The sequence below is a fragment of the Myxine glutinosa genome, chromosome 5, assembly GCF_964187855.1.
Source record: "Myxine glutinosa chromosome 5, kmMyxGlut1.1, whole genome shotgun sequence".
Classification (NCBI taxonomy): Eukaryota; Metazoa; Chordata; class Myxini; order Myxiniformes; family Myxinidae; genus Myxine; species Myxine glutinosa.
The window spans coordinates 181,893,667-181,920,507 of NC_136265.1; the positions used below are offsets into that span (position 1 = coordinate 181,893,667).

Here is a 26,841-nt window from a genome sequence, read left to right on the forward strand (position 1 = left end):
CGGCGGATTAAGTGACCGAGCGGGGACAGGTAAAGGATGAAGAGGAGGGGGCCGAGAACTGAACCTTGGGGGACACCTTGGGGGAGGGGAGCAGTGGGGGATTTGCAGTTATTGATGGAGATGAACAGGCATCTGTCAGAGAGGTATGATTTAATCCAAGAGAGGGCAGTGCCGGTGACGTTAAAGGTGGATTCAAGTCGGGTGAGGAGGATAGTGTGATCGATGGTGTCAAAGGCAGCGCTGAGGTCGAGGAGGACGAGAATGTTGAGGTTGCCAGCGTCAGAGGAGAGGAGAAGGTCGTTGGTGATTTTGAGGAGAGCAGTTTCAGTACTGTGGTTGGAGCGGAATCCGGATTGGAATGTTTCATACAAGTTATTGGCAGAGAGATGATGTTTGAGTTGAGTGGCTACAGCGCGTTCCAAAACTTTTGACAGAAAGGGTAGGTTGGAGATGGGTCTGAAGTTGTTTAGGGTGTCAGGGTTTAGACCAGGTTTTTTTAGAATGGGGGTAACAGCAGCAATTTTGAGGGAAGGTGGGACGATGCCTGTAGACAGGGAGGAGTTTATTGTTGCAATGATAAGTGGAGAGAGAGCAGGGAGGGAGGCTTTGACAAAGCTGGAGGGGATGGGGTCAAGAGTGCAGGTGGCAGTTTTCATTCCTATGAGGAGTTCAGAGAGGTCAGTAGGAGAGATTGGGGAGAACCGAGACAGGGGATGGCAGGACAAGGGGGGGCAGGTGGTTGGAGGGGGAGCGGGTGCGGCGGTGGTCAAGCTGTTGTAGATGTTGTCAATTTTGCGTTGGAAGAAAGAGAGGAAGGAGATGCAGTTGTCTACTGTGAATGACTGGGTGGTGGTGTTCAGGGGGCGGAGGAGTTTGTTTATTGTCGAGAAGAGTGCTTTTGGGTTTCCGGAGCCAGAGTGGATAATTTGAGAGTAGTAGGCAGAGCGGGCGCGGGAGAGGGCATCTTTGTAGTGTTGTATGTGGTCCTTGTAGGCTTGGGAGTGAACTGTGAGACCCGTTTTATTGCGGAGTCTTTCAAGTTGGCGAGCACGAGTTTTCATCAGGTGGAGTTCAGGGGTAAACCAGGGAGCAGAATGGGTGAAAGAAACTATTTTGGTTTTTACAGGCGCAAGCTGGTCAAGGCAGGAGGAGAGAGTGTGGTTGTAGTAGTCAGTGAGGTCGGAAGGGGTGTGGAGGTCAATGAAGGGAGAAGTGGACATTTTTTCAGAGAGGGTGGATGAGAATGAGGTAGGTGAAAGAGCGTTTAGCTTACGGAAGTTGATTGTGCGATAATGCCTTGGTGTTGGGGCGGGGATGTTGATGGTCAGAGTGATGGCTAAGTGGTCAGAGAGGGTGAGGTCGGAGCCATAGAGATGGTGCAAATTTAATCCAGTGGAGCAGACAAGGTCCAAAATGTGACCACGGATATGGGTAGGAAAGTCGACATGTTGAGTGAGGTTAAAGCAGGTGAGTAAATCAGTGAAGTCAGTGGTTATTGTGGAGTCAGTGGAGTCCATGTGGATATTGAAATCACCAAGGAGGAGGATTGAGGGGGAGAGGGAACATAGCTGGGTCAGAAAGTAGGAGAAGTCAGACAGGAATGATGGGTGTGGTTTGGGAGGGCGGTAGACGACAGCCATGACTGACTGCGTGTGACCAGAGAGTTTTAAAGCCAGGTGTTCAAATGATGGAGCAGATGAGATGGAGATGAGGTTGGTCTTGATGTCTTGACGGTGGATAACGGCAATTCCACCACCTCGGCCCTCCGAGCGTGGTTTATTGACGTAGGAATATCCATTGGGTGTGGTGAGGTTGAGTGTGTAGTAGTCCAGAGGTTGTTGCCAGGTTTCGGTGAGACAGAGAAAGTCCAGTTTGTTATCCAGGATGTATTCGTTCAGGATGAGGCATTTATTGTTGAGGGACCGGGTGTTGAACAGGGTGAGCTTGATGTTGTTTTGAACAGCAGGGATGAATTCAGGTGATTTAGCCAGGGTTCGTAGGCAAGAGGTGCGATCGTGTGGGTTGCTGTGACCAGGTGCGCTGGGACGAAGAGTGAGAGTGCGCTGAGCCGACCAGAGGACGGGGATGGAGTGACCTGATTGCAAATAAACAAACTTGCGACCGGAGCCACGGTGAATGTACCTGGGTCGTCGGAGGAGTCCATTTGATTTGATGGCAGAGATGCATGATGGGGTGGAGCGGGTATTGAGCAGAAGAAGCCTTGCGGCGGAGTACTTCAGAGCCATGCCAGGCAGGAGCGAAGGGACGAGTACGAGGCCAAGGTCGAGGAGGCAAAGCGGCAAACGCAGCGGCAAACGCAGCGGCAAACGCAGCGGCAAACGACTGCAGCCGCTAATCAAGACCACAGCGGCAAACAAGGCCACAAGGCCACCGGCAAACAAGGCCACGGCCACAATCAACGGGAGCGGGCCTTTCGAATTCCGTATTCCGTACCATCAAAAGCAGATTCCGTTATCCAGCCGGAGAACACGCGGCACGTGCGGGTGTGAAAAGGCAGGACAGGTGTGAGATGTCAGGTCAGAAAGGTAGAAGCAGACCCTGTACATCCATCCAGTCGGAGAAGCGGCGAATATGCAACGCCAGCGTCCTCTCGCAACCGAACCCGGAAGTTACTAATAAGATCCACCCTTCCTAACCCAGAGCACAAAGCAACCCGCTCTTCTTACCCCAGAGCACAAAGCAACCCGCTCTTCTTACCCCAGAGCACAAAGCAACCCGCTCTTCTTACCCCAGAGCACAAAGCAACCCGACTCTTCTTACCCCAGAGCACAAAGCAACCCGCTCTTCTTACCCCAGAGCACAAAGCAACCCGACTCTTCTTACCCCCAGAGCACAAAGCAACCCACTCTTTAACCCAGAGCACAAAGCAACCCGCTCTTCTTACCCCCAGAGCACAAAGCAACCCACTCTTTAACCCAGAGCACAAAACAACCCTCTCTTCTTACCCCCAGAGCACAAAGCAACCCACTCTTTAACCCAGAGCACAAAGCAACCCGCTCTCCTTACCCCAGAGCACAAAGCAACCCTCTCTTCTTACCCCCAGAGCACAAAGCAACCCACTCTTTAACCCAGAGCACAAAGCAACCCGCTCTTCTTACCCCAGAGCATAAAGCAACCCGCTCTTCTTACCCCAGAGCACAAAGCAACCCTCTCTTCTTACCCCCAGAGCACAAAGCAACCCACTCTTTAACCCAGAGCACAAAGCAACCCGCTCTTCTTACCCCAGAGCATAAAGCAACCCGCTCTTCTTACCCCGGAGCACAAAGCAACCCGCTCTTCTTACCCCAGAGCACAAAGCAACCCGCTCTTCTTACCCCAGAGCACAAAGCAACCCGCTCTTTACCCCAGAGCACAAAGCAACCCGCTCTTCTTACCCCAGAGCACAAAGCAACCCTCTCTTCTTACCCCCAGAGCACAAAGCAACCCACTCTTTAACCCAGAGCACAAAGCAACCCGCTCTTCTTACCCCAGAGCATAAAGCAACCCGCTCTTCTTACCCCAGAGCACAAAGCAACCCTCTCTTCTTACCCCCAGAGCACAAAGCAACCCACTCTTTAACCCAGAGCACAAAGCAACCCGCTCTTCTTACCCCAGAGCATAAAGCAACCCGCTCTTCTTACCCCGGAGCACAAAGCAACCCGCTCTTCTTACCCCAGAGCACAAAGCAACCCGCTCTTCTTACCCCAGAGCACAAAGCAACCCGCTCTTCTTACCCCAGAGCACAAAGCAACCCGCTCTTTACCCCAGAGCACAAAGCAACCCGCTCTTCTTACCCCAGAGCATAAAGCAACCCGCTCTTCTTACCCCGGAGCACAAAGCAACCCTCTCTTCTTACCCCCAGAGCACAAAGCAACCCACTCTTTAACCCAGAGCACAAAGCAACCCTCTCTTCTTACCCCCAGAGCACAAAGCAACCCACTCTTTAACCCAGAGCTCAAAGCAACCCGCTCTTCTTACCCCAGAGCATAAAGCAACCCACTCTTCTTACCCCAGAGCACAAAGCAACCCTCTCTTCTTACCCCCAGAGCACAAAGCAACCCACTCTTTAACCCAGAGCACAAAGCAACCCGCTCTTCTTACCCCAGAGCATAAAGCAACCCGCTCTTCTTACCCCGGAGCACAAAGCAACCCGCTCTTCTTACCCCAGAGCACAAAGCAACCCGCTCTTCTTACCCCAGAGCACAAAGCAACCCGCTCTTCTTACCCCAGAGCACAAAGCAACCCGCTCTTTACCCCAGAGCACAAAGCAACCCGCTCTTCTTACCCCAGAGCACAAAGCAACCCGCTCTTCTTACCCCAGAGCACAAAGCAACCCGACTCTTCTTACCCCAGAGCACAAAGCAACCCGCTCTTCTTACCCCAGAACACAAAGCAACCCGCTCTTTACCCCAGAGCACAAAGCAACCCGCTCTTTACCCCAGAGCACAAAGCAACCCGCTCTTCTTACCCCAGAGCACAAAGCAACCCGCTCTTCTTACCCCAGAGCACAAAGCAACCCGCTCTTCTTACCCCAGAGCACAAAGCAACCCGCTCTTCTTACCCCAGAGCACAAAGCAACCCGACTCTTCTTACCCCAGAGCACAAAGCAACCCGCTCTTCTTACCCCAGAACACAAAGCAACCCGCTCTTCTTACCCCAGAGCACAAAGCAACCCGCTCTTCTTACCCCAGAACACAAAGCAACCCGCTCTTCTTATCCCAGAGCACAAAGCAACCCGCTCTTCTTACCCCAGAACACGAACACAAAGCAACCCGCTCTTCTTACCCCAGAACACAAAGCAACCCGCTCTTCTTACCCCAGAACACAAAGCAACCCGCTCTTCTTACCCCAGAACACAAAGCATCCTGCTCTTCTTACCCCAGAGCATAAAGCAACCCGCTCTTCTTACCCCAGAGCATAAAGCAACCCGCTCTTCTTACCCCCAGAGCACAAAGCAACCCGCTCTTCTTACCCCAGAACACAAAGCAACCCGCTCTTCTTATCCCAAAGCACAAAGCAACCCACTCTTCTTACCCCAGAGCACAAAGCAACCCGACTCTTCTTACCCCAGAGCACAAAGCAACCACTCTTCTTACCCCAGAGCACAAAGCAACCCGACTCTTCTTACCCCAGAGCACAAAGCAACCCGACTCTTCTTACCCCAGAACACAAAGCAACCCGCTTTTCTTACCCCAGAACACAAAGCAACCCACTCTTCTTACCCCCAGGGCATAAAGCAACCCGCTCTTCTTACCCCAGAACACAAAGCAATCCCCTTGGCAGGGGGCCGTTCACGGCAACACGAATCATGGAGGAAGATCCATTGGTGTGTTTTCGAGTCTTGACTTCTCCTGTAAGTGACTAATGATTGAACTTGGGTTTTGTGGGAACTGAACACAGTCGATACACCCATCCCAAGAACATAGTGGAGTCCATCCCATTTTGTGGTGGATCCGTTATATGAGGCTGCAATTATAAATACAGGTGAGTACTGTTGGGACATTTTCAATCGTGTTCTCCATTTCGATAACGACAAACTTCTCAAGACCTGTACGCAGAGATGACGATGGCAGACCCCACCTGTCTTGGTCAATCACAGACTTATCGATGCCGTCACATTGGCCAACAAAGACCCCTGATTTAACTCCAATGGAACACATTTGGGACCTTCTTAGGAGTAGATTTAAGAAAATGGACTCTTCTGTGTAGTTGTAGACTTTTGCCCAGTTGGAGTCTGCTTTGCATCAGGAATGGCAACAACTCCCTCTGGATTTTCTCAGCAGCTTCTTAAGGGGATGCTAATCATTGACATGATCGGGGAGTTAGTGGTCATGAGTCCCACATCACATGACGTCTTAACAGCAGCCACATTTCAAAGTCTTGTTTTGATGTAAACAGTATTATTACAGACATCCTCATTTTGGGATAACGAATCAAATCAATAGTACCTCTGAATTTGCCTCGAATCATTTGCCGACCAAGCATACTTTTGCAACATACGGTTTCATTTTTGATAAACGTTACAAACTCAATCATTTTCTTGGTTATTGTGATGATGCAGGAAAACAGAACTTGTGATCAACCTTCCTCCATGTGTAAAGTTCCACAAAATGGTTGGTGTTGAAGTTTGGATGAGGATGTGGTAGAGTGAGTGATAAGCTCAAGATACCAGCTAATAGGAAATTAAATAATCGATCAATCGTCTGTGGCAGAAGCAGAAAGTAAAGACTCGTTTTTAAAGAGAGACCAAAAACAAACCACAACCCCAAACCCACAGAGTGCATACCTAGCCATATACCGTATGATTACACATAACGTGATCCAGAACCCACAGAGTGCATACCTAGCCATATACCGTATGATTACACATAACGTGATCCAGAACCCACAGAGTGCATACCTAGCCATATACCGTATGATTACACATAACGTGATCCAGAACCCACAGAGTGCATACCTAGCCATATAACGTATGACTACACATAACGTGATCCAGAACCCACAGAGTGCATACCTAGCCATATACCGTATGATTACACATAACGTGATCCAGAACCCACAGAGTGCATACCTAGCCATATACCGTATGATTACACATAACGTGATCCAGAACCCACAGAGTGCATACCTAGCCATATAACGTATGACTACACATAACGTGATCCAGAACCCACAGAGTGCATACCTAGCCATATACCGTATGATTACACATAACGTGATCCAGAACCCACAGAGTGCATACCTAGCCATATACCGTATGATTACACATAACGTGATCCATTACCCATAGAGTGCATACCTAGCCATATACCGTATGATTACACATAACGTGATCCAGAACCCACAGAGTGCATACCTAGCCATATACCGTATGATTACACATAACGTGATCCATTACCCACAGAGTGCATACCTAGCCATATACCGTATGATTACACATAACGTGATCCATTACCCACAGAGTGCATACCTAGCCATATACCGTATGATTACACACAACGTGATCCAGAACCCATAGAGTGCATACCTAGCCATATACCTACCGTATGATTACACACAACGTGATCCAGAACCCACAGAGTGCATACCTAGCCATATACCGTATGATTACACATAACGTGATCCAGAACCCACAGAGTGCATACCTAGCCATATAACGTATGACTACACATAACGTGATCCAGAACCCACAGAGTGCATACCTAGCTATATACCGTATGATTACACATAACGTGATCCAGAACCCACAGAGTGCATACCTAGCCATATACCGTATGATTACACATAACGTGATCCAGAACCCACAGAGTGCATACCTAGCCATATACCGTATGATGACACATAACGTGATCCATTACCCACAGAGTGCATACCTAGCCATATACCGTATGACTACACATAACGTGATCCATTACCCACAGAGTGCATACCTAGCCATATAACGTATGACTACACATAACGTGATCCAGAACCCACAGAGTGCATACCTAGCCGTATACCGTATGATTACACAGAACATGATCCAGAACCCACAGAGTGCATACCTAGCCATATAACGTATGACTACACATAACGTGATCCAGAACCCACAGAGTGCATACCTAGCCGTATACCGTATGACTACACATAACGTGATCCAGAACCCATAGAGTGCATACCTAGCCATATACCGTATGACTACACATAACGTGATCCAAAACCCACAGAGTGCATACCTAGCCGTATACTGTATGACTACACACAACGTGACCCAGAACCCATAGAGTGCATACCTGGCCATATACCGTATGACTACACATAACGTGATCCAGAACCCACAGAGTGCATACCTAGCCATATAACGTATGACTACCCAGTACTCACAGAGTGCATACCCAGCCGTATACCGTATGATTACATGCAACGTGCATCCTCAAGCACTTTGCCGATTAATGTAAATATCATCGGTCCAAGAGAGATCAAAATGAATGAATTAAAAAGAACTCCTCTCTCTCCCTCTCAAACTGTTACTGATTAATCGATAAACTAAAATAAATCTTCGTTACCCTTACAGTAATCCAGTTAGGGAGTTTACTCCTTACAGTAATCCAGTTAGGGAGTTTACTCCTTACAGTAATCCAGTTAGGGAGTTTACTCCTTACAGTAATCCAGTTAGGGAGTTTACTCCTTACAGTAATCCAGTTAGGGAGTTTACTCCTTACAGTAATCCAGTTATGGAGTTTACTCCTTACAGTAATCCAGTTAAGGTGTCTGTACTCCTTACAGTAATCCAGTTAGGGAGTCTGTACTCCTTACAGTAATCCAGTTCGGGAGTCTGCACTCCTTACAGTAATCCAGTTAGGGAGTCTGCACTCCTTACAGTAATCCAGTTAGGGAGTCTGCACTCCTTACAGTAATCCAGTTAGGGAGTCTGTACTCCTTACAGTAATCCAGTTAGGGAGTCTGCACTCCTTACAGTAATCCAGTTAGGGAGTCTGCACTCCTTACAGTAATCCAGTTAGGGAGTCTGTACTCTTCACAGTAGTCCAGGTAGTGTGTCGGTACCCCTCCCCACCGTAGTCCAGGTAGTGTCAGTATCCCTCACCACCGTAGTCCAGGTAGTGTGTCAGTGCCCCTCACCGTAGTCCAGGTAGTGTGTCGGTACCCCTCACCATCGTCCAGGTAGTGTGTCGGTACCCCTCACCATAGTCCAGGTAGTGTGTCGGTACCCCTCACCACCGTAGTCCAGGTAGTGTGTCGGTACCCCTCACCGTAGTCCAGGTAGTGTGTCGGTACCCCTCACCGTAGTCCAGGTAATGTGTCGGTACCCCTCACCATAGTCCAGGTAGTGTCGGTACCCCTCACCATAGGCCAGGTAGTGTGTCGGTACCCCTCACCATAGTCCAGGTAGTGTGTCGGTACCCCTCACCATAGTCCAGGTAGTGTGTCGGTACCCCTCACCATAGTCCAGGTAGTGTGTCGGTACCCCTCACCATAGTCCAGGTAGTGTGTCGGTACCCCTCACCACCGTAGTCCAGGTAGTGTGTCGGTACCCGTCACCGTAGTCCAGCTAACCCTGACTGCTCAGGAAATGTCCCATCAGAGTGGAGAAGAATCAGGTTGAAAAACGAGGGGAAGAGTTTGATGAACGATGTGGAGCCGACGTCAAAGGAATGACAGGGGAGTCAACCCACCTGGTGTTAATTCAATGGCAGGACTCTAAAATCTTAAGCCAGCCACCTTCACCTCATTTGTCAAAAGTCTGGTGTTGGCACAACGGTTAAGAGCGACGGTTGATGAACGAGGTGAATAGTTTGAAAAATGTGATGTGTAGTTTGATGAACGAAGTGAAGTCACCTTTCTGAAGGCTCTTCAGGAACCCTTGCTGTGGCGGCTTGTTTTGGGGGATGGCCGTCTTCTCCGGGATTTTCAATGTGTGCCGGACAGCTGGAACGTTCAGCAGTCCAACTTGCAGGATGGAGATACAGTTGCTTGTGATCCAATACATAAAGATCGCCTAATGGAGGAGAAAGGACATCTGAAAGGTCAAGGTGCAGCCGGGAAGCATATCGGGGAAGTTTGGGAGGGGTGGCTGTTGGGGGGGGGTGGGGGGGGGGAGGTTGGTGGGTTACATAATGGAGTGGGGGGAGGTGGGTGGATTACATAATGGAGTGGGGGGGAGGGGAGTATGGGGTGGGGGTTGGGTTACATAATGGAGTGTGGGGTGGGGATTGGGTTACATAGGGGAGTGGGGGGAAGGTGGGTGGGTTACATAATGGAGTGTGGAGTGGGGGGAGGTGGGTGGGTTACATAACGGAGTGGGGAGTGAGTTACACATTGCAGGAATTGGGGAGGAGGGGCGAGGTTATAAAAATGTACTTACTGTTGGAAAGGAGGAAAAGAAAGGGATCATGACGAAAGGTAAAACACGGAAAATCTGAGTCATGACCACGTACTGGCTGTGCATCGTGCCTTGTTGAATCGCCATCTGCGATAGAAGATTGATGAGAAATGATTTTTGATAAAAAAAAACAAAAACAAAAGTTGTTTGGGTTAGGGATTAATGCCTCAAGGAATCCCGACGTCCTTGAGGCATTTTCTGCTCATCGCATCCACTAAAGAGCGCCACTCTTTCACTAATCTTCACTTCTATTCACTTCATCTTCATCCACTTCACCCACCTCTTTCACTCTTTCACTCATCCACTAAAAAGACCACACAAATGAAACGAGGCACGACTCGGCGATGATTTTATTTCCATTGTAACTTTATTACATGTGCTCTCAAACATAATTTAGCTCACATTCTTCGACCAACATATCCAGTCAAGAATACACTTCAAAGTAGGGTCCGTCAAAATGACCATTTATTGTGGAAATAGCCAGAGACATGTCAAAGTTGACCAGAACCTGTTATGACAAGGAAAAAAGGAAAATGTCCGGTCTTACCTCCATTACAGCCATCATAGACACTGCAGTGATAACAGGAAGTACATAGTACGGGTCTGCAGCAGCCAAGTTCTGAAACCACCAACAACCACCAGTGGACAGTGAAGGAACTGGAAGTTCTGCCATTCTGCGCAGCGCTATAAACGTAGAGAGAAATACGGGAACCTGTGTGCAGAAAAAGGAAGGGTGGAAGATTCGTGGCCATTACAAAATCAGCTGGGTAAGCGACCAGGCCACAACATTAACTGCTTTACCGACCAAACTACCACAAATATCATTGGGTTACAGGCTTTTTTTATTGCTCTTTAACGGCCACTCTTATCCCACCTTGTGATGTCGGCCGGAGGAAGCTTGGCCCAAGTAATTCACGAACCGGACTGGCCAGGCCTGACATTCGACTAGTTAGGGCAGGAATTTGGAATTTGGCCATGGTGCCGGCGATATTCGCCTACTCTTTGCGAAGGACACCATGGGATCTTTAACATCCACCGACCCATGCTGGCGGATGGGACCCCCGGTTTAACGTCCATCCGAAGGACGGCACACACATTGATGAATCACGCTGACCATGAAACACAAGGTGAGTGTGCGTACCTCGAGGACATCCGGTCAGCTCCATTGGGTTACAGGCCATATTATCACACATCATGCCAAACGATGACAAAGTTCACATACACATATACATATACATACTAGCGAGGTACCCGTGCTTTACGCAGGATGCGACACACGGATGGGAGCCAAAAGCAAACAAACAATGCGGAAATGGTGAATGCTAAACCATAGAACCAATAAATTACACATTCCTGTGCCACCTTCAGTTGAACGTCAGACATGGACAGCCGGTTTGTGAATGACTTGCAGAAAAAAAACCTACCCAGTCTGAACGATTCAATCCCCAATCAATGGCGAATCCGCGAATGTTACGATTGCAAAGTAGAAACCCTCACGTATTTTCCTCATTCATATGAAATCTCAATATCTCTATTTTCATTCCAAACAGCATCATTCCGATCATACATGAAAACTATAACAAAACACGATATTAAATCATGATTGTATCGAAATATTTTCAAACCAGCCCATTGATGTCATCTCTTCACTTCCGGATTTGGGAGCAGGTCGGCAAAGAGTCAATTTCAAAATCATAATTTTATCGAGGAATTTATGAAACCTCCTACCTTACAACATCCGCTGGGACCCCAAAACGTTCCACAGAAGATTTGGCGGGGCTAGCCCCAAAACTGAGGGAATAGATTTGGGACGGACGGACAGACACTCCTGTTTTATAATGTGTGTGTGTATATATATATTGTTACAGGTCGCGGACAGATGTTATAGACCGAGCGGTGGTGTAAGACCGCGACCTAACAAAACTCACCCGATTCACCCAGAACTTTGGCCGTATCGCACCGTAGCTGCTCAATGAGGGAAAAGACAAAAACGACGAATGCAAAGAGGAAAAGGAATTAAAACGAGAAGACGTACAGACGAGTAATGGGGTTTATTATTTACACACACAAGCAAAAAGGAGCAATTAAGTTTATTTACAACACATAAGACGCAGGTGACACAGTGCAAATACTAGCTTATCTACAGGCTTAACTTATCCCAGGACAGAACAAACAAAAGACACTGACTCACGCGGGGAATTGCAGGAATCGCAGGATGTGGAGGGCTGGAGGGAGAGGGAGGTCCAAAGGGGGGTCATGCAGCACGATCGGCGCGTTTAGCAGCCGCCGTTCCTTTTCGGCCCTGCTCCAAACCGCCGCCCAGGCCCCAAGCGGCTGCCGGGTGTCGCTGCTGCTGCCGCCTCCACTTGCCTTGCCAGGCCTTGTCCCACTCGTCTAAACCCTCAACTCTTTCTTGGTCTCTCACTCTTTACCACCACTCTCTTGACGACCAACTCAGACCAACTCAGAGTGCATCTCTCACCAACTCCTCCTGACCACTTCCGTTTTGCGCCTTTTATAGCGCCTCCAGCGATTACGCCCCCGGCGTTTTGGACACGCCCATCGGGGTGCTCACCTCGGCCCTGGTTGGTCGCGCGACCCTCGGGCTCCGCCCTGGATGACGACGGGCGGGCACGCCCCTCCTCCCCTCTGACGAGGTGGAGACACGCCTTTTTTCTCCGACTCAAAGCACATGGTCAATGGCGGTTATTGGAGGGGAGGTGATTGGGAATCGAGGGCTCAGCAGTGACGAGAGGGGATGTAATATGGAAATGGAGGTTTTGGGGATGGGAAGGAAAGGGAGATTTTTGGGGATGGGAAGGAAAGGGGGATCTATTCTCTTTCACTGGTGCAATGGAGTATTTCAATTAATGGAAGACACAGCCTTACACTAATACACATAATAAGGATATAACTGTCAAAAAAGATATATCGTGTCCTGCATGTATGTTTTATGGACTAACTACGGAAACGCCCTTTGACCTTTATACAACCACAAACGGAGGGAGGAGGGGTGATATTTTACAACAACCTTTTACAACAACCTTTTACAACAACGTTTTACAACAACAATAAAATAAAAAAAACATTCTCATATCCACAACACTATATATATATATCCAAATATATGTTCAGTTCTCCAGCTTTCAATGAGCGCAAGTAATGACGTCACTGCCATGTACATACACTCTGCCTGTCAAGCTCTCAAGAGAACCCTCTGACAGAGCAGAATTTTGATCTTAGTTCAGATACTGGATTGGTTTGGATTGGTTTGCTCCCGGCTGCATCCAGGGGATTCCATATAATGAGTGGATACCAGAGGTAATGTGCCATGTGGCAGACGGTGCTTATCGCTCCCATTAAGGTACAGCATAGCTGGATGGGATACCTTAATGGCGGTTCACCACTGATGGTATGAAATCGCATAGTGACTGGTGTGTGTATATATATATATATATATTTAACTAAGGAAGCACAGCACAGCAAATGTTACAGACGCGGTTTTGGATGTTAGTTTACCGAGCGGTTTGGTATGACCGCGTCTGCACAGTTTACCCGATTCCACTCGAACGTTGGCCAAATCGCGCTATGCTAAATCAATTAAGGAAAGGACACAACGGCTGGGATTAAATGACACGACACCAGGGGTACAGTTCTCAAGACCTCCGGAGGAGGTTATAATATTTGTATGCAGAACGTTTAGATTACACTGACAAGAGGTACAACATAGAAAGGTGGGCACTTAAATACGGTCTTATCTTAGACCCGACAGACCACAGATAAACGGGACAAGACTGACTCACACAGGGATTGATGGCAAGGAAGGGCAGGTAGTCGATGGATAGCACAAGGTGCACCTTGGCTCAGGGACAGGATAAAGCGCGGTCCAAAAGATGCAGGGAGGTCTCTCAGCGCTCGGAGGTGGCGACTTCTCTCTCCAAGCTGGGGGCGCATCTCACGTCACCTCCGGTAAGTGGCTGCGTATATCCAGCGGGGAGTGACACGCCCTCGGCTCGTTAGCTCCGCCCCAGATGGAATCGGCCCGCCGCTTCTTATTGGGTGCGGGGGGGGTTACCGGGCTCCGCCCTTGACGAGGAGCTGACAGTCAGCCCCTTCGTGGTAACCCCGTCGGAGCACATGGGCAATGGCGGCTAACCAAGCCGGAGTGAGGACGCCCACTCCCCGCACCGCGGCCGCGCCGCCGCCTGCTGTTGTTGTAGTTGTTGTTGTAGTGCTAACTTATGACGTGACACTGACGTCATGCACATAAATTATACCAACACATCACCTCCAAACTAGGAGGCATCCGCGTGGTCCTCAAGTCTTTTCAGACTGAGATTAAAGCTCTATGCTCACAAATAGACAAAGGCAGAGATGTCGAACTCGATTTCGCCCTTGTTATGGGCTCATCAGGACAACACACTGCAAATTGTTTATGTTGTGTATATTAACGGCTTAGATTGGTCACATGAAAAGAGCTTCAATCTCAGTCTGCAAAGACTTGAGTACCACGCGCATGCCTCCTAGTTTGGAGGTGATGTGTTGCATTAATTTTTGCACATCATGTCAGCATCATGTCATAGGGTTAGTGTGCTTCCTTAGTTAAATTTAATGTTCCTGACTGCAAACCTCCTAATTGTCGAGGAGCAGGGCAGAGACTGTCAGTGTGGCAGGCGACACTTGTTGCTAACAGGTTGTGCAGCAATTGCTGGGGTGAGACTCAATCTGTGCCTTGCTTCCTCTTCAAGATAGGAAGTTGCGGTTTAGACTATATATAAATAGTTGCGGTTTTGCGAATAAAAGGCAACCCCCCTATAGTTAGTTACACCACAACATGTAGCCTCCTATAGTTAGTTATTTCTTATTAAATGTAAAGCATAGGCCCTTTCCAGTGTTTAGAAAGAAAACAAATAATGCGTTGAGTCAGGCAGGATGATTGTAGGAATGCCTCGTTGAAGCCTAAATTGCCTCGTCATGGGAGTAGACTAGGCCCTGCAGGCCCGAAGGAGGAATAAAACCTTCCCCAAAGGAGGAACGAGACATGGGGGCAGCGAGCAACCAATGGGAGCAAAAGGGAAGGCAGGGGGGAGTGGCCAAGGAGGGGCTGTCACGTCACGTGACCCCCGGCGGCCAATTGAGACCCATGGAACATTCAGGAAGGGGTTGGGGTGTTATAAAAACCCGGCCCATAACACATTCTCTCTCTCGCTGGGCTCCTGCTATCTTGATCGGTCCTCTGCTTCCTGCACTCTCTGGTTCCTGCTCCTGGTTCGTCTTAACCACATCGTCCCTGCCGCAATCGTCTCCGGCTGTTGGCGCCTTGGGTTGGGGAGATTCCTGGGGCTTCCGTCCACCAAGCCCATTCGCACGAGCTGCATGACCAAGCCCATACGGGCGAGCTGCAAGAAGCGGCCGCGCTTCCCCACGTAATACCCTCTCCCCCCCCTTCCCCAAATGAATGAGGGCCCTTGTCTGGGAACGTAGGTAAGGTTGTTAAGATTCCTTGCGTTGTCTGTGTTCTATACATACCTGTAAATAAATACTGTGTTTAGTACTTCCAACCTGGCCGTCGGTGTCATTTTCCATCCATTGACCAAGCATCGCCCGAAGGCGTTTTTGGTGAGGTGTTTTTAAATCACATGGTGGTGAGGTGTTTTTAATTATGTGGTGGTGAGGTGTTTATAATTACATGGTGGTGAGGTATTTATAATTATGTGGTGGTGAGGTGTTTTAAATTATGTGGTGGTGAGGTGTTTTGAATTAGTTGGTGATGAGGTGTTTTGAATTACGTGGTGGTGAGGTGTTTTGAATTACTTGGTGGTGAGGTGTTTTGAATTACTTGGTGGTGAGGTGTTTTGAATTACTTGGTGGTGAGGTGTTTTGAATTACTTGGTGGTGAGGTGTTTTGAATTACTTGGTGGTGAGGTGTTTTGAATTACTTGGTGGTGAGGTGTTTTGAATTACTTGGTGGTGAGGTGTTTTGAATTACTTGGTGGTGAGGTGTTTTGAATTACTTGGTGGTGAGGTGTTTTGAATTACTTGGTGGTGAGGTGTTTTTAAATGACGTGGTGGTGAGGTGTTTTAATTACGTGTTTTATGGCTGAGGTGTTTTTAATTTCGTGGTGGTGAGGTGTTTTTATTACATGTTTTATGGCTGTAAGGTGTTTTTAATTACGTGTTTTATGGCTGTGAGGTGTTTTTATTACTTGTTTTATGGCTGTGAGGTGTTTTCAATTTCGTGGTGGTGAGGTGTTTTGAATTTCGTGGTGGTGAGGTGTTTTTATAACGTGTTTTATGGCTGTGAGGTGTTTTAAATTACTTAGTGGTGAGGTGTTTTGAATTACTTGGTGGTGAGGTGTAATCGTCCCAAACTTCCAGTCTGCACCTACCCCTCCCTGAGGTATGTGCTGAGGAGTTCTTTCTTGTAAAAAAAAACATTCAACCTAAATCTTCAACCTAAATTGCCGATAAGAATGTAATATCATAAACACAACAATTACATTTGTGCAAAATAATTGTTTGTATTATGATTGGTGTAAATCATGACAACACAGCAACCCAGGTACAGTCATTATCCTCAGTTTCAATAAGCCCATTCCTCAGTAACGACGCTTGCGCTCGCCTCACCAAGCGAGTGTGTGTGTGTGTGTGTGTGTGTGTGTGTGTGTGTATGTGTATATATATATATATACACACACACACACACACACACACACACACACACACACACACACACACACACACACACACACAGTCACGTGAAAAAGTAAGTACACCCCATGTAAAGTTTTTGACTTTTTCAACATATTTCAACATACAGCTATTTGATCTTCATTTTAACAATATTGATAGATAAAGGTGATGTAATATAACAAATATCATGAAACATTTATGAAATCAGATGGTGAATTAGAGTCGAGATAAAGCCGTGAGGGAGTCTCAATGGACTTTATGTTACAGGCCTTTGAAAAAGCATTTTGTTCGACAAACGGTAACTTTCATCGCATTTTCTTCCCCTTTTTTGCAACCGAGTCTAAAACCATGTTGGCGACTGTGAAAAATGAAATGAGATATCGAATTAGAGTTGAAATAAAACTGCGAGAGAGTAAGAAACTGCGAGCCTAACAAAAGAGGCCTCAAAGCTATGCAAGGAAAGAAAATGGTGGTGATTTGTTTGTGAAGCACCTTCCAGAATGAGTGGAGCTACTCCCTCAACGGGGGAGGCCACACCCACGGACAGACAGACGTGATCACCGACAGAGAACATTATATAGATATATATGCCTTACAGTATGGATGGTGTTCTTTGGGGGATGTGCTGTGTTGGGTTTGCGCCAAACATAACATTTTGCATTCAGGCCAAAAAGTTCCATCTTGGTTTCGTCAGACCACAAAACTCTTTGCCAAATGGCTTCAGAATCTCCGAAGTGGTTTTTTGCATACCTCAAACGGGACTCAAGGTGGGCTTTTTGAGTAATGGCTTCCTTCTTGACACCCTACCGTACAGGCCAAACTTGTGAAGTGCTTGGGATATTATTGTCACCTGCACACAGTGACCAGTCTTTGTCATAAAAGCCTGTAGCTCTTTCAAAGTTGCCATTCGCCTCTTGGTGGCCTCTCTGATCGGTCTCCTCCTTGCTTGGTCATCCAATTTGGAGGGCCGACCTGATCTAGACAGGATCTTGATAGCACACACCTTCCACTTCATAATGATTGCCTTCACTGTGCTCCAAGGGATATTCAAGGCCTTTGAAATATTTTATACCCATCCCCTGGTCTGTGACTTTCCACAACTTTATCCCGGAGTTCTTTTGAAAGCACCTTAGTGCTCATGGTTGAGTCATTGCTGTGAAATGCACGACCCAGAAGAGGAGACCTGCAGTAACAGATGATTTTATTCTGAAATAATCAGAATCAGTACAATTTAACACAGGTAGAGGCCAATTAACTTGGTGTGGGATTTTTAAGGTGATTGGTTACACCTGAGCGAATATACAATTGCTATTATAAGGGGGGTGGACACTTATCCAACCAAGATATTCTAGTTTTGTATTTTTAATTAATTTTCTGAAATTTGTAGAATTTTGTTTTTCACTTGGAAGTTGTTGGTTACGATGTGTAAATAAAGGTGGAAAAAGTCCGATTTAATGCATTTTAATTCCAGGCTATAAGGCAACAAAAGGTGAAAAATTTGAAAGGGGTGCAGACCTACTATAGGCACTAATATATATATATATATATATATATTGTTGTGGATGTGAGAATTGTGTTTTTTTATTGTGTAGTAAATGGTAAAATATCACCCTCCTTCCTCCAGTTGTGTATAAAGGTCAAAAGGGCGTCCCTTAGTTAGGTCATATACAATCACGTTAGCCAATCATAGATTTCCTGCTTGTTGGTAGTTATTTCCTTATTCTGTGTATTAGGTTAAGGCTTTGTCTTCTATTTATTAATACTCCATTGCACCGAATTCAAATAGATAGATCCCCTTTCATTCCCATTCCCAAAGCCTCTATTGCCAACTGCATTCGCCACCATTGCCTATGTGCTCCAACTCGGAGAAGAAGGGCGTAGCCCGCCCATCGTCATCAAGAGGTGGAGCCAAGAAGCCCCTACGACCAACCAAGAATGAGTGGGTATGGCTCAAGAGGGCGGGGTTATAAAACCCGTTGCATCAGCCCCCACCGAGAGTTGCGCCAGAGACGGCAGATGAGTCGAGACGAGCCCTCGGAGAGAGAAGGGAGACGCGTCCTGAGGTGAGCCAGAGAAGCAGCTTTGAAATCCACCACCACCAGCTTGGAGCCACGCAGCTTTTACTCCGCCAGGGTGCACGTATCGCGGCAGCCCGCACGACCGCACCTAGGGCGTTGACGGCGGCTGCTGGACGTGCCGATCGAGGAAGGGCGGCGGCTGCTGACTCCCGGGCCGACCATGCTCCGGTTCGAGCGGAGCGTTCCTCTCCTTCCAGTCCTTCCATTCCTGCCTGCAATTTCCCCATTCGTGCGAGTTTGCTCCTAGTCTGTTTTGTGTGTCTTGTCGTGGGGTATTAATTAAGACTGAATAGGTAAGCTAGAGTTTCACTGTGTCCTTCTGGTCCGTCCCTCTTTCTGCCTTTATTTTATTATCCTTCCTTCTCCTTGGTTTCTTTTGGTTGTAAATAGTAATAAATCATATTCGTATTTCCTACCTCTTGTCTTCTTCTTCTTCACATCCGTCGTCTTTGTCTTTTCCAAATTGAATACCTGTGGCACGATTTGGCCAACGTTCAGAATCGGGTTAGTCTTAACGGTTTGGGCCGCGGCTGCCATCCGCTCGGCAAATTACCATCTTATCCGCGGTCGCGAACGAAGCTGCTCACCGGCCTTTCCAGAGGTCGCGGTGCAGCTTCAGGGACCTCGTCGGTTAGTAACACACGAGGGGACTAATCCCCCCTCAAAGGGGAATCATAGGCCGACGCTGGGTTCCGTAACAATATATATATAATATATAAATATATATATATATATATATATATATATATATATATATATATATATATATATATATATATATATATATATATATATATCTTCATCATAACATTTCACTCCAGGAGGTTACCAATAAATACAATGAATTTCAGAATATTCTAATGAGATGACGTCATTAGCAGAAGACAAACTTTTCACGTTAATCAAAGTTTGTTGAATTATTAACTTTTGAAAAATTAAGTCATGTGCCAAATGTTGTTTGATTTGTGCAAGATATTATTGAGGGTCAGCATCATCGATGTACAGCAATGACTGAATTGCTGTAAAAGGGTCGGTTTGACATGGGTCCCAATCAGGTGTTAAAATACAACAACAACAACATGCATTTTAAGGCCATTTTCCCTGCGATAGGGGTTTAGCCTTGCGGTCCCCATGACAATCTTCTCCATTTTGCCATATTTTCTGCATCTCTCCTTGTTAACCCCCTTGCCCGCATTTCTTCTTCCACCATCTTTACCCAAGTCTTTCTCGGTCTTCCCTGTCCTCTACTTCCTTCTACATTCATTTCCATCACTCTTCTCAACCAGTCACTTTCATCCGTCCTCAACACGAGACCAAACCATCTCAACCTGTTCCTCTTCACAACATCAATCACAGGCTCTATTCCCATCATCTTTCGCAATTCATCATTTGTCTTCCTCTCTCTCAACGATACTCCGCACATCGACCGAACCATTCGCATTTCCAGCCTTCGTTGCTGCTCTATGTTCATTACCCATGTCTCGCTCCCATTAATCATAACACTTCTCACACATGCAGCATACACCTTTCCCTTCAGCTTCAACGACACTCCCCTCCTCATCAGCACGCCACTCAGTTCCCAAAACTTCTTCCATGCACATCTCACTCCAGCAACCGCGAGTCTGATCCACCTTCTCCATTCAGCATGTCTCCGAGGTAGCAAAATGTTTTCACACCTTCCAGCTTCACACCGTCTCCAAGATCCAACTCAACATTTCCTCCATCTGCAGCTCCCTCTGTGCACACCTTACATTTGAATGTAGCTGCCACACTGGTTAATGACCCTCTCAGACCACTGCATTTTTGATGAACCCACTCAGCGCACATTGTACATTGAATGGAGTTCACTCCGACACCTTTCCTGCACACAGCACATGGCCACTTCCCAGTTCTTTCCAGCTCACCACATGCTTTACCACTTGCCATCACCTTCGTCTTTCCGATATTCACCTTCAGACCTTTTGTCTCCATACATTCCTTCCACTTGTTCATCTTTTCCTTCAGTCCATCCATACTTTCCGCAATCAACACCAGATCATCTGCATACAACAACTCCCACGGTAAACCCTCCTTTACGTTCTGAGCCAGCACCTCCATCACAGCTACAAATAGTAGTGGACTTCGTACCGACCCCTGATGCACTCCCACCTTCACCTCAAACTCACCACTATTCCCGTCCTTCGTCCTTACAGCTGTGCGCGCTCTTTTGTACATTGCCATCACAACTCTGATCATCCATTCCTCCACTCCTAACTTCCTCAATGCCCATGTCAATACTTCGCGTGGACCCCAACCGAATGCTTTCTCCAGATCAACAAACCCAAGAAACAACTTCTTCCTCTTCTCCATGTACTTCTCCTGCAACTGCCTCACAATAAAGAGCGCGTCTGTCGTTCCTCTTCCTGGCATAAATCCAAACTGCATTTCGTCGATCTTCACCTTCTTCCTTATCCTCCTCTCCAACACCCTTTGCAATACCTTCATTCCATGCTCCAATAACTTTATCGCTCGGTACGAGCCACACTCCAGAGGGTCACCTTTCCCCTTGTATAGAGGGACGAGGGTACTCAGTCCCCAATCCCCTTGAATGCGGCCTTCTTTCACCACCAGATTGCAGATCTCTGTCATTCTCTTCACACCCCAATTTCCCGCTGCCTTCAACATATCTCCCACAACTCCCGTCGGCCCTCCCGCTTTTCTACTCTTCATTGATTTTATCGCTTCCTCAACTTCCTTCTCAGTTATCTTCTCTGCCGGTCCTAAAACTGGGTTACTCTCTATGTTGCCATCCCATTCATTCTCTGTATTCAACAGCATTTCCATATATCTTTTCCATCTTCCTTTAATTCCATCTGGGTCCACAACGATTTGTCCCACTTCATCCTTCAAGCAACTCACCCCCATCACATCACACCTCTTTCGCTATCTGCTTTGCAATCCTGAATACCGCTTTCTGACCCTCTTCCGAATCCAAGCGTTCTCTGAACATTTTCCTACATGCCTCCTGCGCCTTTGCTACCTCTTTCTTTGCAGCCTTCTTGGCTGCCTTATAACTTTCATGCTCTGCTTTTTCTGCTCCCGTACCCTTCGCCTTCTGCCACTCTTTGAACTTCTTCCTCTTCTCGTCAATCCTCTTTCCAACTTCATCATCCCACCACCATGTTTCCGAGTGCCTCGGTGGTCCTTTTGTCCATCCACATACCTCACCAACGGCTCCCAACAGACTATCTTTCATTGACATCCAACCACGTTCAAGCTCAACCACATCATCCTCTACCCTACTCAGCCTCTCTTTTAATGCCTCCATTTTAATGCTTAATGCCTCCATGTTAAAATACATGGACCAAAATATATTTTTCAATGTTAACGTCTCTCTTCTATCAAAGGAGACAAATGAACATTCGGTTCAATCTTGGGGTGGGTGCACGGTAAGCCCTTCTGCCACAAGGACCAAAACAGGACAGAAGAGGAGCTTTTTCTACCTAAAACACCATTGCACATTCACGTTGTGGTCACATTGTCGGGGTGGGTGGGGGGGGGGGGGGGGGGGGTCACATTAATCATAGCAATGCGCACAGAACGGGTTCAGGTGATCGAAATGAGCAAAAAGAACAAGTTTGAGGTGATCGATACAAAACCAACAGCCTGACCTGCACCAGAGGGACAAGGAAACCGCGGAGCGGATTCACGTCGTTTTTCTTCATAAATGAGATGAGGTCTTTCTGTGCCTTGGAATCTGCCCCACATACAAGCATGAGACAATTCAAGAGATGACTGTATCAATCAGGAAGGATAGGGGGGAAAGGATGGTCAATCAGGAAGAATAGGGGGGAAAGGACTGTGTCAATCAGGAAGAATAGGGGGGAAAGGACTGTGTCAATCAGGAAGAATCAGGGGAAAAGGGAGTGGGTGTTAGTGCAAACTGCGAACGCACATTCAAACATATTCCCACTTCTCTTGGACTCCTTCAGATGTTCCTGGAGCAAGGTCATCTGTGGCATCACGTTGGTAAGTTTCACGGTCTCCCGCTGGCCCTTCACGATCATGGGAAATACAATGATACGGAGTAACAACGTTCCTACGGAGAACATGGGACAATGGCTTAATATGGTATCACTACACTTACATTGTGACGATTCATGTTAATTGGCCTAAAACAGCCCGTTTAATATGACTGATGTGATGATAAAACCAAGTACCACCAACACCAAGATAAAATGATAAGATAAAACCAAGTGAATGATAAAACCAAGTACCACATGTGATGGTACCACCAAGACCCTACAGCACCATATTTACACATGGAACCAACACACCAAGTTAATTAGCCTCCACCTGTGATCTTTCTTTCTTGAGAAAACTTTCTTGGGAAAACCACATTGATCATGGGAAAACCACATGATCTTTCTTGGGAAAACCACTTTGATCTTGGGAAAACCACATGATCTTTCTTGGGAAAACCACATTGATCTTGGGAAAACCACATGATCTTTCTTGGGAAACCCACATTGATCTTGGGAAAACGACATGATCTTTCTTGGGAAAACCACATTGATCTTGGGAAAACGACATGATCTTTCTTGGGAAACCCACATTTCCAAGCTGGCCTCCAAAGCCAGTCGCCAACTGGGCATCCTCCGTCATGCAAAGTCCTTCCTTGCACACCTGAGCTCCTCACCACATACAAGGCTTTCATCCGCAGCTCAATGGAATACTGCTCTCCCCTCTGGGCCGATGCTCCTTCCTCACACCTAGCTCGGCTTCACGCTGTTGGTAGAATGTGCGGTTATGTTACCAGGTTGCAGTCCTGTGCCGCTGATGTAATGCCCTATGCCGGTTAGGGCAGGTATTTGGAATTTGGGCCATGGTGCCAGCGATAGCTCACCTACTCTTTACGAAGGACACCATGCGATCTAACATCCACCATCGAGTGATTATACCTGGGACGTCCGTTTAACGTGCATCCGGGGGACGGTACACACATTGACCCTGCCTGTGTGATGACAGTTTATAGCTGGGTTGGGATTCAAACCCAGGCTCGACAGCTTAAAGGTGAGTGTGCGTACCTCTAGACCAGTGGTTCTGAAGCTTCTTCGGTCGGCCTACCTCTTGCTCTCAGTGTGAGGCGTTATGTGTCCCCTCTTGGTGACTCCTTAAAACGGCTTGTATGGAGCCCTTCTGTGCTCAACTCCCCTGGGCAGAAGATTGTGTGTGCGTGTGACTGTCTGTGTCTGTGTCTGTATGTATATATGTATGCATATGTGTGTCTGTGTGTGAGTGTGTGTATATATGTATGCATATGTGTGTCTGTCTGTGAGTGTGTGTATATATGTATGCATATGTGTGTCTGTCTGTGTGTGTGTATGTATATATGTATGCATGTGTGTGTGTGTATGTATATACGTATGCATATGTGTGTCTGTGTGTATGCATAACTATCTATGTATGCATATGTGTGTCTGTGTGTATGCATAACTATCTATGTATGCATATGTGTGTGTGTGTGTGTGTGTGTGTGTGTGTGTGTGTGTATGTATATATGTATGTATGCATATGTGTGTCTGTGTATGTATGCATATGTGTCTGTCTGTGTGTGTATGTATATATGTATGCATATGTGTGTCTGTCTGTGTGTGTATATATGTATGCATATGTGTCTGTGTATGTATATATGTATGCATATGTGTGTCTGTGTATGTATATATGTATGCATATGTGTGTCTGTGTATGTATATATGTATGCATATGTGTGTCTGTGTATGTATATATGTATGCATATGTGTGTCTGTGTATGTATATATGTATGCATATGTGTGTCTGTGTATGTATATATGTATGCATATGTGTGTCTGTGTATGTATATATGTATGCATATGTGTGTCTGTGTGTGTGTGCATGTATGTATATATGTATGCATATGTGTGTCTGTCTGTGTGTGTATGTATATATGTATGCATATGTGTGTCTGTGTATGTATATATGTATGCATACAGTCTTATGTATGCATCTTATGTATGTATATGTATATATGTATATGTATATGTATATGTATATATGTATGCATATGTATGCATCATACAGTCTATGCATACATATGTATGCATACATATGCATACAGTCAAGTTTTTCTTTGGTTGTTGTTGTTGTGAATGATTTATTTCCCTTAATGCTTTTCACTGAACCGGATATGCAATTTCTATCTCTTTATTGTCGGAGCAAGTTTCCTTTTTTGTGTTTCCCTGTTTTTATATCGTTCAATCACGGCTATATTTTATCAGAAACTGTATCTTGCTCACCACATGAGATATTATTCCTCCATTTTTGTTGGTGGAAATCACCTGATATGTTTTTCAAACTTTGGTGTTGTGTTGAATTTTGATATTTCTAAGAAGAGATATACATTATAGTCACAAGAGAATGTATTTTGAGGTGTTTGATATTTTCATGATTCTATTTATTTTTCATCTGATGTAAATGTGTTTATCCAAAATGGTGAGCAAAATAATCATGGGGTCATTATTTGGTGTAATCTAAGTTTATACTTTCACTTTACTTTGGGTGTCAATCAACGCAATGTGGTATTTCAAATTATTGCTCAATACTCTGTTTTTTGTCACCCGCATTGTGCGCATCCCTGGTGTTGGGCTAGCGGCTAGGGTGCCGGCTTAGGATCCTAGGATCCTGGGTTCGAATCCCGGTCAATCGCTGAATTAACGCCAGGGGGGTTGACTCAGCCTGTCATCCTTCCGAGGTCGGCAAATTGAGTACCAGTTCACTGGTAATTCCCTGCTTGTCGTCGTTAAAGGTGGCAAAAAGGGTTGGCGTCAGGAAGGGCATCCGGCCGTAAAACATTGCTTCAAAAAGGGGACCGAAAAACAACAACAACCACAGTTCCCGAAAAAGGCCAACCCCCGCTTGCGGGGAAAAATGGCCTCTAAAGGTGTTTTTTTTTTTTTTATACAGTCACGTGAAAAAGTAAGTACACCCCATGTAAAGTTTTGACTTTTTCAACATATTTCAACATACAGCTACTTGATCTTCATTTCAACAATATTGATAGATAAAGATGATATAATATAGCAAATATCATGAAACATTTACATTTTGTAGTCCATTGTATAATTTAAATAAACATAAATGCAAATTTCGCATGTGGATAAAGTAAGTACACCCTTTGCTCTAATTAGGTGGTATTGCCTGCTTTGGCAGAAACAACCTCAAGTAGGCGTTTCTTATAACTGTTTACCAGTCTCTGACATCGACTGGGAGAAATTTTTGCCCACTCCTCCATGCAGAATTCTTTCAGCTATGCGATGTTTGAGGGGTTTATTGCATGCACAGCTCGTTTCAAATCCCCCCACAACATCTCGATGGGATTTAGATCCGGGCTTTGACTTGGCTATTCCAGAACCCTCCATTTCTTTCTTTTCAGCCATTCCTTGGTGGATGTACTGGTATGTTTAGGGTCATTGTCATGTTGCAAGGTCCACCTTCAGTTCAGCTTCAACTTTCCTACAGATGGCCTCACATTATCCTCAAGCACCCTCTGGTACAATGAAGAATTCATACTGGATTCTATGATGGTGAGCTACCCAGGCCCTGATGCAGCAAAGCTGCCCCAAACCATATTTCCACCACCATGCTTTACAGTTGGTATCAGGTTCTTGTGGTCAAATGCCCTCTTTGGTTTTTGCCAAACATGTCTTTTGGTACTGTGGCCAAATAGCTCTACCTTTGACTCATCTGTCCAGCGCACATTGTTCCAGATGTACTGGTCTTTGCCTAGGTGTTCATTGGCAAACTTTAGTCTTGCCCTGGTGTTCTTTCTGGACAGCAAAGGTTTCCTCCTGGCACACCTCCCATGTAGATCAAATTTGTGCAGCCTCTTTCTCATGGTAGACTCGTGCACTTTGACATCAACAGTGGCAAGAGCTACCTGTAGGTCCCGTGATGACATTCTGTGGTTCTTAGAGACTTCTTTCAGCATCTTGCGGTCTGCTCTCGGGCTGAACTTGCTGGGGCGGCCTGGCCTGAACAGGTTGGCAGTTGTTTGGAATCTTCTCCACTTGTAGGTGACCTTCCGGACAGTCGAATGATTGATTTCAAATTGTTTGGAGATCTTTTTAAATCCCTTCCCAGACTCGTAGGCTTCTATAACATTCTTTCTGAAGGCCTCAGAGAGCTCTTTTG

General features: G+C 46.5%; 1 protein-coding gene across 4 annotated transcripts in view; it reads right to left on the minus strand.

The window, feature by feature from the left end:
- The window catches only part of OXA1L (OXA1L mitochondrial inner membrane insertase), a 54,571-nt gene that overhangs the window by 4,476 nt on the left and 23,254 nt on the right, over window positions 1–26,841 (minus strand). For all 4 annotated transcript variants that reach the window (XM_078779212.1, XM_068101988.2, XM_078779211.1 and 1 more), the window contains exons 4-8: window positions 22,586–22,729; window positions 22,302–22,387; window positions 10,428–10,592; window positions 9,863–9,967; window positions 9,337–9,496 (exon numbers count right to left, since the gene is read on the minus strand). In XM_078779212.1, the coding sequence (XP_078635338.1) occupies window positions 9,337–9,496; window positions 9,863–9,967; window positions 10,428–10,592; window positions 22,302–22,387; window positions 22,586–22,729 (660 nt within the window). The remainder of the gene's footprint in view (window positions 1–9,336; window positions 9,497–9,862; window positions 9,968–10,427; window positions 10,593–22,301; window positions 22,388–22,585; window positions 22,730–26,841) is intronic.